We start from the raw sequence: 17,616 nt of genomic DNA, 5'->3' as shown, positions 1-17,616 counted from the left end.
CCCTTTGAAAATCTTAAATGTAGCAGCTTAATCAGAATCACAATTACATGAAGTATCCCAGAGCGGAAAAGGCAGGTTTGTGAAAATCAGGGCCATAAACTAACAGGTCCACCGAAAGGATATGCAACGGGCCTCATTTTGTGGAATTCATGTAGAGATGACGAACTGAAGAACTCTGGTCCACCCATGACACACTCAGAGAGCAGGACATTATTAGGGTGAGGGAAACAGACAGCAAACGCGCCCAAGACATCACTTTCTCTTTCACCTCAAAATGCTCCCTGTTCTGGACAGTCTTGAGAGCTGCGATCCAATCTTCCATCTCCTTCCTGTTATCAGCACACAGGATGAGCTTCCTACAGGGAGTGATGACCTAGAGGGAGAGAAAGGCAGTGAGCAAGGGCAAGGCTGTCAGATACAGAAAGTGAAAATGTGTGTGTGCACATGTGCACAGGTCTGTGCATGTGGGCCTGTGCATGGAGGGGTGGGGGGATGTGCGTGCATGTGTGCCTGTGCGCACATATGTGCATGTGTGTCTGTGTGTGTGCATGTGCAGGTGTGCACGTATGAACTGTGTACGTGTGTGTGCGTGCGTGTGTGGGGGGGGGATGACTATTTTGTTCAGGTGTTCACACTGAACAGAGCATAAAAGCAGTTATCTTGGGTAACTATAAAGCAAGAACAATCCCAAATGCCCATCATATCTCATCACATCCTCACCAGCCATCAACTTAATGAACACTTAGAGTCCTAGAAAACTCAAAAACAGAAGCAAACACAGGAAAACACATCAGTCACTCACATCCTTCAAACTGATGTCCAACACTTGAATGATGCAGAAAAATGAGTCATACTTTCGACATGTAAGATGACAGAGCAACAAGCAGTTTCTAGTGCTAAGGACTGAGCAACTTAGCTGGAAGTGAGGTTCTAAACCTGGTACTGAGAACCATGGAAATGAACCTAGAGAGGTTTTACACCAAAAGAAAAATCTTTCTGAAGCAAGGTTGTGAACTTGAGTTTCACAGAAGACACAGAATATGGCTAATCAAGGAATGCAGAGCTGCTGAGTGTCTGTCTAGTCACCAGGAATGGAAAAGCAATCCACTTTCCCTATCAGCAAAGGCATGAGAGAAAAGAGTTCTCAAGTGTTAATGGGAGGTAAGCAGGTACAGACTAAATTAGAGAAAAAATGTGACAAGGTTTATCAAAATTTCCAAAGACCCTAACTTCTTAATTTTGTTTTATAATGATACAGGGCCAGTGAGGTAATGACCCCAGTTCAATCTCCTGGACCCACACAGTAGAAGGAAAGAACTGACTCCTCCAAGTTGTTCTTTGACTACAACACATGTGCAACGTGTACACACACACACACACACACACACACACACCTAGGTAAATACATGTAATATAATGAAACAAATGTTTAAGTGGTTCCAAAGTCAACCCTACAAAATGAGGTCTGGGCAGAAGTGTGGCTTTGATCCTTCCCCTCTATTGTGGTTCCCATAGGTGACTTAAACGGGAGAGGGGTTTGGAGAGCTGGCGCAACTGTTAAAGGCTCAGGTTCACAACTCAAAGGAGGGAGGGTATTCTTCCATTCATAAGCTACGTGCAAACACGTGTACATTCAAGTCCCTCTAAAAAGAAGCCCATCACAGAAATGCCTTCCCTCCTTTGCTTTTCCTACATCCTAGCCAACACTCCTCACCCGAACACAGACCCTGGTTCTTCCTTACAGCCCAGGTGCACCAGCTGCTCAACCAGCCCAGTTTACTATGGGAACTCTGCACACTTCACGATCCCTTGCTACCTATATAGTCTTTTACTATTTTTACAGTGTATCTCTGGAACAAATTCCTAGAAGAGAAAGTAAATGCATATGCAATTTTGCTAGCTGTTGCCAAATTCCCTTCTGCAGGCACTGGACCATTTTACATTCCCACCAATAGCTTTAGGAAAATGCCTGTTTCCCCAGGGATTCACAAGCAAATGCTTTTAGTCTTTGAGTATCTGCCCGTCCTATCTCTTTAACTTACATTAAGAAGACCCACTTTGGGAACATGACATTAAGTGGCTAAATGATCATCCCAGAGAGGGATGAACGCAACCAAGTCTCTGCTGAAAGCTTTGTCCTCTCACAGTTCCAGGGTCTAGAATGAGGACTTGGGGAAGGGGAGCTGAGCAGGGACATCAGCCAACTGAAGACCATGCTGAAGTGAAGGCAGACTCAGGCTCTGCAGTGCCGCCTTCCTGGAACAAGGAAGGAGGTGAGACACCATGGGGCTGCCGGGTGTCTGCTCTAGAGTGGAGTTTCTGAGGACAAAAAGAACAAGGTTACCACCCAAAGGGACAGACAGACACCCAGACACTCAAAAGTGGGGCTAGCAGGGCCTCAACTGTGGTCAGGGAAACTGCAGGAGCTAAAGCCCTGCTCATCGCTCACAGTCGCTCTCCAAAGTCTGGCAAGCTCTTCCTTAATGATTCACTCTAGAATAGTCTTACTATGGACGTTTTCATCAGCATAATAAAAAGACTAAAAGAAAGAACTCATACTTGACACTGCACAAGCCAGAGACACTACGACACCAGGACACTCACAAAGGGGAACGGTAAGTTGATGTCCTCTTCCACATCTGCTCTGTGTCTACCTCTTCCATGGTATCAACTGCTACATGATTCCAGAGCTCAGCATGTGGTCGAAGAATGGATCTCCGCCCCGACTCCTCTCCTCCTCCACATGCTGAAAGCATGGACTAGCTTTGCATGTGTTAGGTGGCCTGAACAGTGGATTAGAGGTAAGACTGTTGTGTTTAGAGCCAGTGGCTTAATCAACCAAACAATGCATGGTGTCATTCTCTTGGCCTGCACATGCGAGCAAAGGCAAAGCCAGCAGACACATGTCAAGGAGCCTGAGTTCGGGCTTCTTTCCTTAAAGCTGTCTGTTCTGTTGTGAGGAAGTTCACGGCAGATGCCGACGTGACCACCACCTAGCCATTAGTGGCTGAACATGGGTAGACTTTGTTTCTCTTCTGGAAACGGGGGTGACCAAGTCCCCTGCGAGGGCACTGCAGGGACTAGATGGGATTCGGCCTGGCCAGGACCAGTATCACATTTAGGCCCCCAGATCCAAAGCCTCACATTTAGGCCCCCGGATCCAAAGCCTCACATTTAGGCCCCCGGATCCAAAGCCTCACATTTAGGCCCCCGGATCCAAAGCCTCACATTTAGGCCCCCGGATCCAAAGCCTCACATTTAGGCCCCCGGATCCAAAGCCTCACATTTAGGCCCCCGGATCCAAAGCCTCACATTTAGGCCCCCGGATCCAAAGCCTCACATTTAGGCCCCCGGATCCAAAGCCTCACATTTAGGCCCCCGGATCCAAAGCCTCACATTTAGGCCCCCGGATCCAAAGCCTCACATTTAGGCCCCCGGATCCAAAGCCTCACATTTAGGCCCCCGGATCCAAAGCCTCACATTTAGGCCCCCGGATCCAAAGCCTCACATTTAGGCCCCCGGATCCAAAGCCTCACATTTAGGCCCCCGGATCCAAAGCCTCACATTTAGGCCCCCGGATCCAAAGCCTCACATTTAGGCCCCCGGATCCAAAGCCTCACATTTAGGCCCCCGGATCCAAAGCCTCACATTTAGGCCCCCGGATCCAAAGCCTCACATTTAGGCCCCCGGATCCAAAGCCTCACATTTAGGCCCCCGGATCCAAAGCCTCACATTTAGGCCCCCGGATCCAAAGCCTCACATTTAGGCCCCCGGATCCAAAGCCTCACATTTAGGCCCCCGGATCCAAAGCCTCACATTTAGGCCCCCGGATCCAAAGCCTCACATTTAGGCCCCCGGATCCAAAGCCTCACATTTAGGCCCCCGGATCCAAAGCCTCACATTTAGGCCCCCGGATGGACCCCTTGACTTGGAACTGTGTGGGCAGGGAGGTCCCAGGGGAGCAGGCAGGGGCTGGATAAGCCCCAGGCTGTACCTTCCTGGATGTCATCCAACCCAACCCATCAGGGCCAGCAGAAAGCAGGATGCAGGGGAGATGCTCTAAGGAATGACAATAGCACCATGTCACCATGTTTGCAGCTGACACTGTAACGAGTGGCAAATAAGGGATGACACACAAAAGCTGGAACCATGTCCAACATCCATCCTTGAGCTAGAAAAGACTGAAGATCCAGAGATGTTGCTGCAGCTAAGCCAATCTGTAGGGTAAGAAATGTTTCACGGGGCTGCATAAGTGGCTCAGTGGTTAAGAGCACTGGCTGCTCTTGCAGAGGACCTGGGTTCAGTTCCCAGCACCCACATGGTGGCTAACAACAGTCCTTAACTTCAGTTCCAGGTGATCCGACAGCCTCTTCCGACCTCTGCAGGCATTGCATGACATGGGTGGACTTACATATGTGCAGACAATACACTCATACACATAAAGTAAAAATAAATAAAATATTTAAAAGAGAAATGGTTCACATGATCAAATGGATGTAAAAGATCAAAGCCAAGCAGACGTAGAAGTGGACCTATGAAGAATCAATGACACCATAGCCAGGGTTCATGATGAAATGAGCAAGCTTAGTACAAAAGGACTGGCCAGTCACAGAGACAGCAGCCCGGAACCCCAAACCCTGGAGAATAACAGCACACCCAGAACCTGGGGTTGAAGAGATGGAAGGGAAGGCAAAGGTACAAGCAACGCTGTGTCCCCAGCGTCTGCAAGAGTGTGAGGGGTGTGAATTCCCGTGGAATTCTCCTGCAGTCAGGGAGCTGTAGAACCAGTGAGGGAAAAACAGACCAAACTGAAAGGAAAATGGACAAGAATCAGCTAATTTTACAAATCCCTGTGACTTAGCACCTGCACTCATGCCCCAACAGGATCAAACACACGCATGCACACACGCACACACACACCCCTACCTCTGCCTCACCAAGACCATAGGGACAGCCAGTCTCACTGCTCTCAGCAGGCCCACCTAACACTGAACCAAGTCCCGCACTGGAAGAGGAGCTACATATCCTGTGGTGCTCATGTGCTAGGACCATGGAGCCCTGAACATAAATCATCTTCTGCTGCACATGGCACCAGAGACCCCACAGTGCTGGAAGAACCAGACACAAGGGAGTATGTGCTGCCTACCTCTGAGTGCATTAGATGAACTTAAGAAAAGCCCACGGGAGTCCACAGTGCTGAATGTCAGCTGCTTCTGGCAGCTGCTTTGGGGAGAGGGGCATCCGATAGGGCTTCTGGAGGCTGCTATATTCTGTTCCCTAATCTGGTCAGCCACCACACAAATACATACATACATACATACATACATACATACATACATACATACATACATAATAAATGTAAAAATTTAGATAGAAAGCAGAAAGCTGCATGTTTTAAGCAATGGCAGAAGACAGACATCCAGGAATGAACATGAAAGACCAGTAGGGCCACATTAACTTAGGACTGGAAGCAGATTTCAAATCTATGAACAATGCTTGGTATTATTCCTAAGAGAAATTCAAATTAAAATTACAGATTTTTTAAAAAACTTAATTTCCATTTATCTATTTATTGTGTGTGGGTATGTGTAAACCACAATGTGCATCTGGAGGTCAAAGGGCAACCCGCAGGGTTCCATTCTCCTTCCACCATGTGGATCCTGGGGACTGAACTCAAGTTGTGAGGCTCAGCAGCAGGTAGCCTCACCCACTGAGCTAGATTCATACAGGTCAAAGTCTGACGGCGTGTGGTACTGATTCTCACATGCTGGAGTATAAATTAATACAGTCTTTATGAAGCACACACAGTAAAATCTATCAAGCTTTCACATCCAGACTTCTGTCTCAGCACTGCTTCTACAAACCATCCTTCACCTGCAAAAGAAACCACATGCTGTACGTATAAAGTTATTCACAGCAATCTCATAAAGCCGGAAGGTTGGAATCACTCATGTACTGATCGATACAAGGCTGGCAGGAGACTGGCTACGGTAATTATAATGGGTATACAATGGAGCACCAGACCGCCACTGAGAAGACGAGCCCCTATGGTCAGCCTGAGACACACAAACGCTAAGAGCAAATGACAGGACAGCACGGTGAGGAAGAAAAACATCAGATGCCTCTGGTAAGGGAATGTGAGAGGCTGGGAAACACTACATCTTTTCCTTATTTCTGCACTGTTTGTTACCTCCTCAAGACATCCACTGAAGAAACAGCCTTAAGTTTATAATGTACACTAGTGCTCCAGAAAAGGGCCTTCAAGGTCCTATCTGATAGAAGCTTTTGCTTCTATCTTTTCAGATAAGTACATGATCTCCCAAGAGAAAAGAAGAAACACCCGGCACCTCACCCCATCCCCAACACGAACACCAGCATGAATCTTCCTCACCAGGACACTAAGGACATCTTGGGCATTACTCCTCTTAGCAGGCCCCACCCAGATGCTGCTCTACACGCACAAGACACCCACACTAGTCAGAATATTGGCCATGGCCCTAAGAAGACTTGGCCAAGGAGGCCACAGGCAATGATCTTTGGGAACTCACGGTGAAAAGGAGATGTGCTGGAAAGGGCTGGGGAAGACTGGTGGAGCCCCTGTCTAGCATGCACAAGACCCTGGGTTCAATCCCCAGCACTGTGAGGGGGAAAAAAAGTTCTGAAACACAGAACAAGGCAGGCTCTGGGTGACACCCACTATGGCTGATAATGGGGGTGTCAGATGACAACACTGTCCAACAAATGGTACCTGGCAGTTATTTTACTTACAGGTATCTACCCAAAGCATTCTCCACACCCCAATGAGTGGCTATCCAGAGAGGAAACCAAATGCAGTCAGCTGGGCCCACTCCAAGTTCTACAGCAAATGAGGTGGTGAAGGGGCACCAAGGAAGCTGTGTCCACGCTGGGCCTTTGTCTCTCCCCATAGCTGCCTGTGGTGTCTGGACAGAAGAGGAGACTGAAGAGCACCTAATCCCAGGGCAGCAGGCTGTGGGCACTCACCTGAAGCTCTCCTGGGTTCACTGGGAACAGAAGGGTGGCACATCGCATTCCCTCTGGCAGGGTGAGTGGCCTGGGGATCGATGCACACCTCATTAAGTTATCAACTAGTTGCCCCTCCCACCCTGATTTCCTAAGAGTTCAAAACAGGTGGAGAATAAGACCTAGAAGGTAATGGTAGAGGCAGCTCACTGACCCACCATCAGGCTGAACCACCCACCAATACAACTTCAGGAAACAGCCCTCCCAGCAATAAGGTGAGGTCCTGCCCAGGATGTCCAAAGTCTAAGTCGCGTGGAAAAGGGCAAAGCACAGAAGAGGCGGGACAGGGCACGCAGCCTAGACGCTGGGCCACTTGCTCTTCAGTTTTCATGGATGCAAATCCAGTTAGCTGGGGATATATCTAACAGAAGACAACTGAACACGAGAAACTTGTGATATGCAGCACAGGCTGGTGGCCTCAGGTCCAGAGGATGACCACTCAACAATGTCTGTATACCCTAGAGTAGGAGCTGAAGCCAGGGCCTAACACCACCATGGGTGTGGGAGAAAGTTCCACCAAAGTCTCTTTCCTGTCAAGAGCCCAGAAAAGAGGCAGCTGACAAGGCAAATCTACACAGAGAAGCCAAGAGCCTCTCTACTCCAGCCAGCACCCAGGGCAATCCAGCACGGGCCTGCTGCCCAGCTACCAGATGGTATCCAGAGAAGGCCAAGGAGGATGCGAGACTAACACCCCTGCATCCAGAAATAACACCCTCCCTACGGCAGCAGCAGAAACACCAGTGGCAAATAAGCACATGGTCAATTATTTAGCCTAGACTGTCAGGGAAGGTGCACACGAGGTTAAGGTGGCAAAGCACTGCACACCTAAGAGGTCAGCTTAAAAACAAACATCAAGGGGGAAGTGGTGGGCTTAGCACAATGGCACACATATAACCCAAGAGCTGGGAAGGCAGAAACAGGTGGATCCCTGGCCATCAGCCAGCCTAACTCCAGGTCCAAATGAGAGATCACAACTGCCTCAAAAAACAAGGTGAATGGCTCCTAGGGAACAACACCCAAAGTTGACCTCTGGTCTCAACATACACACACACACACACCACCACCACTACTACCACCACCACCACCACCACCACCACCACCACCAAGGGCCAGACAGGAGGCAGAGACATTGGATCACATTGCTGGTTAGGATATAAGATGGCATGACCACTCTGAGAAAGCCCAGTAGATTCTTTAAAATAGATTCTTTAAAATCAGCTGGTGTCAGGTGTGGCGGCGTACACCTTTAGTCCCAACACTCAGGAGGTAGAGGCAGGTAGATCTCTGTGAGAGCTCTGTGAGTTCAAGGATTTGTTGGCACGGATGACAGTTGGAGCCAGGGAGGGGACCCTAAGAGAGGTGATCCAACTTGATTTAAAACAGGAGATGCAGGGGCTGGTGAGATGGCTCAGCGGGTAAAGGCACTTGCTGCCAAGCCTGATGATCTGAGTTCGATCCCTGGAACCCACATGGTGGAAGAAGAAAACCAACTTATGCAAGGTGTCCTCTGGACTCACTATGTAGACCAGGCTGGCCTTGAACTCACAGAGATCCACCTGCCTCTGCCTCCCAAGTGCTGGGACTAAAGGCGTGCACCACCACGCCCAGCCTGACAGCCTAAATTTAATCCCTGGGACTCACATGGTGGAATGAAAGAATGGACTCCTGCAAGTTGTTCTCTGACCTCACACCTGCCAGCCCTAACCCAAATCAATCAATCAATCAATAAGTAAGTAAATAAGAAAATGCAATAAAATAGTTGTTTGTCTTTTTGAGACTGGGTCTTCCTGTAGCCCCATCTGGCCTGGAACTCACTTTGTAGACCAGGCTGGCCTCGAATTCACAGAGATCCATCCGTCTGCCTCTGCCACCTGAGTGCTGGGATTAAAGGAGTGCGCCACCATGCCAGGCCTAAAATAGTTTTTTTTTAACTAAACATGCAATTGGCATATGACCCAGCAGTCACTCCAGTATTTACTACGAAAAATAAATACCCATCCATCCATGATGTTCACAATCACTGAAAACAACTCAGGGGCTCTCCTCCTGTGGGTAGACTATAAGTACCACGGCACCTGTTCCATGGAATATACTCAGCAATAAAAAGAACAGCACTGATGCACACAAGGAATTGTGCTGAGTGGAAAAAGCCAGTCCCAAAGGTTATAAGCTGCATGGCTCTATACAACATTTTCAAAATGATGATGGTAGAGGTATGACAAACAGATTGGTGGCTTACAGAGGCTGCAGAGGGAAGGCTTGAGCAGAAAGAAAGGGAAACAGGGGAGAACCCCAGGGAGATGGTGATCCTCTGGGTCTGGATAGTTAGTGTTGGCATCTCAGCACAATGCTGTACTACAGTTGTATAAGAGCTCTCCACTGGGAAAAGCTGGTAAAGGGACAAGAAGAGCACAAGATGAAAGTTAATCAAGAGAAACCATGATCAACAGCATCATGAGCTGAGAACGCCTGCTAGTTCCCTTACAGCAGGCCATGCGTAGATCCATGCCAGGCACCTCAGGGGCCCCACTTTAGAACACAGAAGCTTTGAGGTCTTCTTGCCAACTGTCCCCAGAGGTGAGTGACTCAGCCTCCAACCACCCAACTTCCTAAGTCAGAAACCACCCCTCAATTCTACCTCCTCTCCCACATTCATCCCTCATTTTGAGCTCTAAATCATCTCATCCCCAGAAACAAATTCAGGCAGTTTTTTTTTTTTTTTAAACCAACAGGTAAGACCCCTGTAGTGAACAAACACCAGAGGCAGAAGTGAGACTTGAAGAAAGAAAGGGGCAGCTGCTGATGAGCACAATGGGAAATGAGACCAGAAAAAGTCACAGGAGGGGCATTGAGGAGCAAGAGGAAAGACTGAGAGGGAGTGAGGCCAGCTGTCAGCAGGGGGCTAGAAGCAGGGAGGGCTCCTTAAGAACTAAGCTTCTGCGTCCTGTGAAACAGAGAGCAGCTAGCTTTTGCACAGAGGTTGCATCTAACTCAGGTCTCCAGAGCACCAATCTGATTGTTCTGCTGCAAACTGATGGTGGGGCAGGGCAGAAGTCAAGCCTTTGGGAGAGGGCTCAGCAATCCAGCATGGGATATAGAGAGGAGAGAGAGGGTTGGACTTTGATGTGCTCTGAAGGGTGCAAGGTGCCAGCAGGCCCAGATGGATATGAATGAGAAATAGTCAACAGGACCCCTTGGCAGTGGGTAAGGGCAGCTGCCATTCTGAGACTGAGCACTATGCATGAAGCAGGCTTGCAGTGGAGAGATGGGGATCAGTAGCTGCATTTTGGACGTGACAACTCAAAAGTGTCTATTAAGCCTTGGTCAATCCAATGTCCTATCTTTTTTTGGTCTTTTTGAGACAGGGTCTCCCTGTAGCCCCAGCTTTCCTGGAACTCACTATGTAGACCAGGCTGGCCTTGAACTCACAGAGATCCACCAGCCTCTGCCTCCCGAGTGCTGGGATTAAAGGCATGCACCACCACGCGCGGCTCAATGTCCTATCTTATCCATGAGGTCATCATCCTGTCACTAGTTTGGTACATTCAAAATGAGGCTGCTCATGTGCATTGCTGGTAATGCTGAAACACAGCCTGCACCACACATTTCCATCAGTGACGGTGAGCACATACATTTTAGTAACTGAAAAACCCCTACCACCCACTATTTTCACTATTCCTTTCCTGGTTAAACAATATTTACCACCATGTGACAAGTGCCTACAGTATTCAGGACAGCAACACATTCCATAGACTGGCAGACCAGAGTCAGCAGGCTCCACCATCTGGACCTATGTAAGTGCTCCTCATAGGGTTTGTGCACCTCTCAGAACAGGTCCAGTTGCTAGGTAACACATGCCATCACATGTGGAAAGCAATCAGACAATGTCTGGTCCAGCTGAGGATGTGCATCTTGGCAATTCTATCCTTAGAAACCCATGCTAGAGACTGTTGCCTGTGTTCCAGAAAGACAGGGATAGGCATGTCTATGGCACCACAGTTCACAGTGGTAAAATCCAGGGAAACATAAGCCATCAGTGGGACATTTATGCTCTGGAAAGCTTTAGTGCAGAAGCCAGCTCTGTGGACCTCACCCCAGACTGCATTTGTAAATAGAGCAGTTTACAGAAATTCCCATTAACTCTGGGAATTAGGAAGGAAGTCATGCCTGAGCCGCTTAACTAAAGGCAGAGCATCCACATGAATAATCTCAAGAGCACAAGGCTACACAAGTGTGATGCCACTGCTTCGTAACTGTAAAACCAGCCGGACGGTACTGCCTAGTGGGTATGCCTGCAAATGCACGTGGAGAAAGCACACACCAAACTCAGACCAGTAGAGTGGTATAGGGGGTAGGGACAGACTGCAGGAGAGGAAAGGCTGTATCATGGGAAAGACTGTATCATGAGCTTTTTTCAACGAAAGCTGGGAAGCACTGTGATTTTTCTAAATGCATAAATGTTTCAGGACAAAAATAAGCTAAATGCCCAACAGAAGCATATAATACAACTATGGTTTATATTTAGAACTCAGAAATAACGTAAGAGGCCAGCCTGTAACCAGTGGACAGATTTGGCTAATAAAATGGGAGGGGTCTCCTGAGGCCAGAGCAAACAACTATCCTCAGATAGCCTCTCAGATGCCATTCTGCCGTAGCCTCCTGAGATCTATGAGGCTGAGGACTCAAAAGCACAGCCAATGACTTAGGGAGGCAGGAGGGAGAGGCGATACCTAGACCTTTCCAGGGAAAGCTTTCAGAGAAGCCCAAGGAAACACTCCTCACCACAAACACAAGGAAGGGGGAGGGGGGAAGGAAGAGAGGAAGAGGGAGGGGAGGGAGCGAGGGAAGGAGGGAAGGAGGGAGGGAGGATTCTAAGGATGGCCAGCACCCCAAACTTGAAACCTCTTCCCTGAGGATTTCAGTGTGGGCATGCCCCATGCAGCTAAGGATGGAAATGATGCCTCAGAATGAAAACCTCTGCCCAGAGCAGGACAAGGCAGGGCAGGTGGTGCCCATACTCTGGAGTGCCTGCTGTGGGACAACATGCAAGTCCTTTCCTTTGCTAAAGGTGGATGCTTGGAAGGAATCAGGGAAGCTTGTTTCCTCTAGCCAGGCAGACAACAGATGTTTCTAGCATTGGGTAAAGTTGCAGCTTTGAAGACACCGCCTTCCATCCTGCAGAGGGAATCCCTCTTGCTGCTCTGTTAAAGCCTTACCTCTTAACACCCGACCCTAGCGGCCACGGGCACGGGCTCCTGGCTAGGACCCGCTGCTCTCCCACTTTCCAGCTGCTTCAAGTTTATCAGAATTGAAGAGAAGTGGCACAATGGGAAGTTTTACAGTGGTGACCACAATCGTGGGCCACAGGTAGACCAGAAACACCTCAGTACCATGAAATCCAGTCACTGGCCATGGAGGCTAAGGGCAGTATCTACATAGGTCAGGGCTGGGAAGTGTTCTGCTAAATATAGTTCCTGGCTCAGGAAGGTAGCCCAGAAAAGGTCTGGCGCCCTGGGCGACTCCTGTCACTTCCTGTTACTCACATCCTGCTGTTCCGGTACAGCTCTGGCCCCTGGGTGCCCATACACTGTTCCCTAACTGGAAACCCCTGAGACAGACTATTCACAGCAGCTGGGATGTGCGTTCACTGTCAAATTCCTCCTGGAGTACCCTGAAACACGGAAATAGGTCCCCACCATGCAAACAAGCTCCAGAGGGTGGCTGGGTAGAAAGAGCCCCAGGGAGCCTAGGCAAGACAGCTGCCACTTACTCCCTCCCATCTCCCGGCAGAACTGGGAGCAAAGAAGGGCTGCATCTCAGCTGACAGGTGCCACCAAGGCTGAACCATCCACTCACCTACCCTTCCAGTCCAGAAAGCCCAGGCAAGGAACAGACCCAGCCAGCCCAGCATGTAATCTATCAAAAAGACTTTTTTTTTTTGGTCTTTTTGAGACAGGGTCCCCCTGTAGCCCCAGCTGTCCTGGAACTCACTATGTAGACCAGGTTGGCTTGAACTCACAGAGATGTGCCTGCCTCTGCCTCACGAGTGCTGGGATTAAAGGCGTGCGCCACCACGCCTGGCCAAAAAGACTTTTTTAAAGGAACAAAAAGTAAAATAAATCTATTGTGTTCAACTGTGGGGAACTGCATCCTAGTGGGCCCTGGGAGAGTGGGATGAGCCCCAGGGAGGAAGGCAAGCTTCCACAAAAGGCACCTCAGTTCAGGAGATGGTGCCCAGGGCAATGTCTCCAACAGGGGTCTTGTGACAATTAACCAGCATGAAGAAGTTAAAACATAAGCTTCCAACTGGGTCACACGAAAAAGAACCTAGACCTTGAAAACCCAGGAGGTTATGACATGTTTACTGACAGAAGTACACAGGTACCTTTAGAAGATGATGAGGGAGACAGGCATGGGGGCGCACACCTTTAATCCCAGCACTGGGAGGCAGAGGCAGGCGATCTCTGTGAATTCTGGGCCAGCCTGGTCTACATAGCGAGTTCAAGGTCAGTTGGGACAACAGGGAGACCCTTTCTCAAAAAAAAAAAAAAAAAAGAGGGCTGGACAGATGACTCAGCGGTTCAGAGTGAGAGTGCTGGCTGCTCTTACAGAGAACCTAGGTATAATCCCCAGCACCCACGTGGTGGCTAACAACTGTCCAACTCTACTTCCAGGGAAATCCAACACCCTATTCTGCCTTCTGTGGGCACTGCATGATACAGGTGCACTTACACTCAGGCAACACGCTCATACACGTAAAATTAAAATAATAAATAAAATATTTTTTAAAATCATTTGTTGGGGCTGGAGAAGTGGCTCAGCAGTTTAGAGCACTGATTATTCTAGCAGAGGACCCGGCTTCAAGCCCCAACATCCACATGACAGCTAACAACCATCCATAACTCCAATTCCAGGGGAGTTTGACACTTCTGATCTCCACAGGCACTGCATGGCATGGGTACACTGACACATATGCATACAATACACTCATAAACATAAAATAAAAAATAAATAAAAATATTTTTTAAAATACTTGTTATGGGGGAGCCCCCCACAAGGTTATAGGAGTTGAGGGGCTGCGCCCCACCCTCTAAAGGCCAGCAGTACATAACCCGCCCCAACTATGCATCCCAGTATGTCTCCAAATGTCCCTTTCAGGGCTGTCCTAGTTACTTTCTATTGCTGTGATAAAAACACTGACCAAAACCAACTGGGGAGGAAAGGGTTTTATTTTATCTTACATCTTCCAGGTCACAGCTCATCACTGAGAAAGGTCAGGGCAGGAACCTGGAGGCAGAAGCTGAAGCACAGACCATGGAGGAACACAATTTACTGGCTTGCTCCTCTGGCTTGTACTCAGCCTACTTTCTTAGATAACCCAGGACCACCTGCCTAGGTAGGGGTGGAGCCCTCCCATATCACTCAACATTCAAGAAACTGTCTCAGATATGCCCACAGGCCAGTCCAATAAAGGAAATTTCCCAACTGAAGTTCTCTCCTCCCAGGTGTGTGTACTCCAGTACAAAGACAATCTCACTCTACAGCCTAGCTCTTTATCCCCACTGATGTCTGAGAATCCATGTTTGAGGTCTGTGTAACATGTTTGTTTCTAGAGTCTTGACTATAAGACTTTTGAGTTATCTGTACTTGTCTGTAATGAATGCGTTATTTATATAAAGGAGATTAAAAACCAGAAGACCAAACATCAGTGAAGCACTGCAGGAGTTTCTGATGAAACGCACTTGGGTTCCTGAAAACTCTCACACTCCATAAAAGTGTACAGTAAAAACCACCAGGAGAGACGGCTCAGCGGTAAGAGCACTGACTGCTCTTGGAGTGCACCCATACCATATAGCAGCTAATAATGAGCCACAGCTCCAGTTCCAGAGGATCTGACGCCCTCTTCTGACCTTCACATGCATTACATGACATGGGTGCACCTACATACATGCAGGCAATACACTCATACACTTAAAATTTAAAAAATAATAAATTTTTTTCATTAAAAAAAATTTAAAGGATGAGAGTCACTTGTCAACAATGTTTATAGAAACAAGGGCAAAAACACACCAAACAGTACCAAGGCAGAGCTTGTAGCCACACTTAGTCAGGGGTAGAAGGGTTCTCAAGCCTAGGGCTCAGCACCTCCTTGATGACCACATCCTGTAGCCAGCAACCTCCACTCTGAGCTGCTAGATTGGTGTCCTTGTTAGACACTATTAGAGAAGCACAGGGCAGCAGAAAGGCAAGCACACCTACACGGGCTGGGGGGGCGGGGGAGATGGGCTAGAAGGGGTGGGGGTGGAGGGACAGAGATGGGTAGCTCTGGCCTTAGTTCTAACAGCCACATTCATCCACCTCTTCCTTCTGGCCTTTTGTATTTTTCCATCTATGATAAAAGGTATTTTTAATTTTTTCTTACAAAATCAGTATCTGAGCACCAGTAAAAGGGCTCACAAGGTAAAGGCATTTGCCACCAAGACCAACAACCTAAATTTCATCCCTGGGACCCACGCAGTGGAAAAGGAGAACTGATTCCTGAAAGCTGTCCTCTGACCTCCACACAAGTGCTATAGCACACATGTGCATGCACACACCACACTAAATGCAAAAAGAAAAAAATCAGCATCTGAGAGAATTTCTCCTAGTCGGCTACACACCATGCTTATCAACTGATGAGGCCTAGATAAAAGACCACCACACTGGGACAGCAGAGAGTCCAGGTAACACCACCAGAAAAGGCATCTTGCATTCAAAAGTGACCCTGAGAGGGAAGCCGTCACTTTAAGAACAGCAAAACAGGGGCTGGAGAGACAGCTCAGCAGTTAAGAACACTGACTGCTCTTGCGGAGGACCTAGGTTTGAATCCCAGCACCCACATGGCAGCTAACAACCATCTGTAACTCCAATTCCAGGGATTCGATGCCCTCTTCTGTCCTGGCATTGCACAACATGGGTGCAGTTACATACATGCAGGTAATACACTCAAACACATAAAAATAAAAGTAATAAAAATAAATATTGTTTTAAAAAAGAACAACAGAGCCAGGGTGGTGGCGCATGCCTTTAATCCCAGCACTCAGGAGGCAAAGGCAGGCGGATCTCTGTGAGTTCAAGGCCAGCCTGGTCTACATAGTGAGTTCCAGGACAGCTGGGGCTACAGGGAGACCCTGTCTCAAAAAGACCAAAAAAAAAAAAAAAAAGAACAGCAGAACAGAAGGACAGCAGGGCCAGGTCTCTGCCCACCACTGGGCAGCCACCCTGACCCCACCTGCTGGTCCTAGTTCTTCCTCAGGGAGAAAAAGAAACCTTCACCTACTTAAGCAACAAATTCTTAGGTATTCTGGTAAATATCCCAACCTTAATCTCAGCTGCAATACCATCTTCAGCACAGAAGGCAAAGAAATGGAGTCATCCTTATCCTCCATCTGTCGAGAACCAATTAATCCATTACGTTAGTACTGAAATTCTAACCTCAAACAGGCAGAGACATAAGGGAACCTGATTTAATAGAATAAAAACAAGTTTGCTAAAGTAACAGAGAATCCAGTCTGTGAGTGTCAATCAGAATGGGCACACTACAGCTTAATACCTGCATTTTTAAACAGTTTTATTATGACACAGCCAAACCTGCTCAGTCACACTGTCCACTACCAACACAGGGGAGTTGACGTATTTGAGGAATTGTCATAGACATTCTTCCATAGCCTACAAAAATTAAAATATCTGGTCTTTTCTAGGGGAAAAAAAAAAAAACAGGCTGCCAATCAACCCCTCATATAAATTCTTGGCTATAGATAGCTTAGAAGTATAATGATTTGATTTGCATGAGTTAAACAGAGGCATTTACACCTTTTCCTTTTTGTCTGCCTCTAAGGAGGTAGAGTCTCCATTCCGCTTCCAGCTGAATCACTGAAGGCTCATCGTGGAGTTAGCACCTGCTCAGTGAACAGAATATAACCAGTAACTATGATGGTCACATCTCAAACTGCATGTATGAGCACTTCTTAATTCAGAATTAAAAACTGACAGAAATGAAAAAATACAATACATACTTCAGCATAACTTCTACAACATACCCAAAAGTATTTCAAATGCAAGACTAGACCAGAAAGACAACAGACCCTGAGAAGCACAGTTGTTCTCCCAAGTTCCCAGTTCTGACCACAGAGGCCCCTGGATGCCAGGCCTAAGCTAAGCTCTGAGCTCTGTACCTGCTAGAAACACATCGATTCCCCTGAAGCTGCAAAGAGGTAAATGAACAGACTTCTGCTAGACCTAGAGGCTCCAGTAAGCAGCTGAGCTGCCTTAGAGAAACAAGCCCTGCCAACCAAACTACCCTGTCTAGTTATCCCTGAGTGACTAGCACACTTGGTCCAGAGACTATCACCTGTCAGGTATCCAGGAAAGGGCATTTTGGACCACATTCCCAGGCAGGAAGGCCACCGTGTAGGAGGTCAAGTGTCTCTTCTACAACTGCCCCCTCCTTGTGCCAGTGCACATCTGGAGATGGTTGATCGTCTCACCAAATGCAACTGGGCTTCCATTGCTCTTGGTGTGTCAAGAAGATTGAAA

At 48.0% G+C, this 17,616-nt stretch overlaps 1 protein-coding gene across 3 annotated transcripts in view; it reads right to left on the bottom strand.

Moving 5' to 3' along the window:
• Positions 1–17,616, bottom strand: part of Dgkd (diacylglycerol kinase delta) — an 81,933-nt gene that overhangs the window by 35,817 nt on the left and 28,500 nt on the right. For 2 of the 3 annotated variants that reach the window (XM_029565963.1, XM_029565965.1), the window contains one exon: positions 269–373. In XM_029565963.1, the coding sequence (XP_029421823.1) occupies positions 269–373 (105 nt within the window). Of the gene's footprint in view, positions 1–268; positions 374–7,002; positions 7,063–17,616 lie in introns of those variants that run through there. The other variant, XM_029565964.1, reaches the window with a different exon arrangement.

This window comes from Nannospalax galili, unplaced genomic scaffold (assembly GCF_000622305.1).
Source record: "Nannospalax galili isolate Female #2095 unplaced genomic scaffold, S.galili_v1.0 scaffold1138, whole genome shotgun sequence".
Taxonomy (NCBI): Eukaryota; Metazoa; Chordata; class Mammalia; order Rodentia; family Spalacidae; genus Nannospalax; species Nannospalax galili.
Note: the sequence above shows the minus strand (reverse complement) of the source record. Positions and strands in the feature narration are given on the sequence as shown.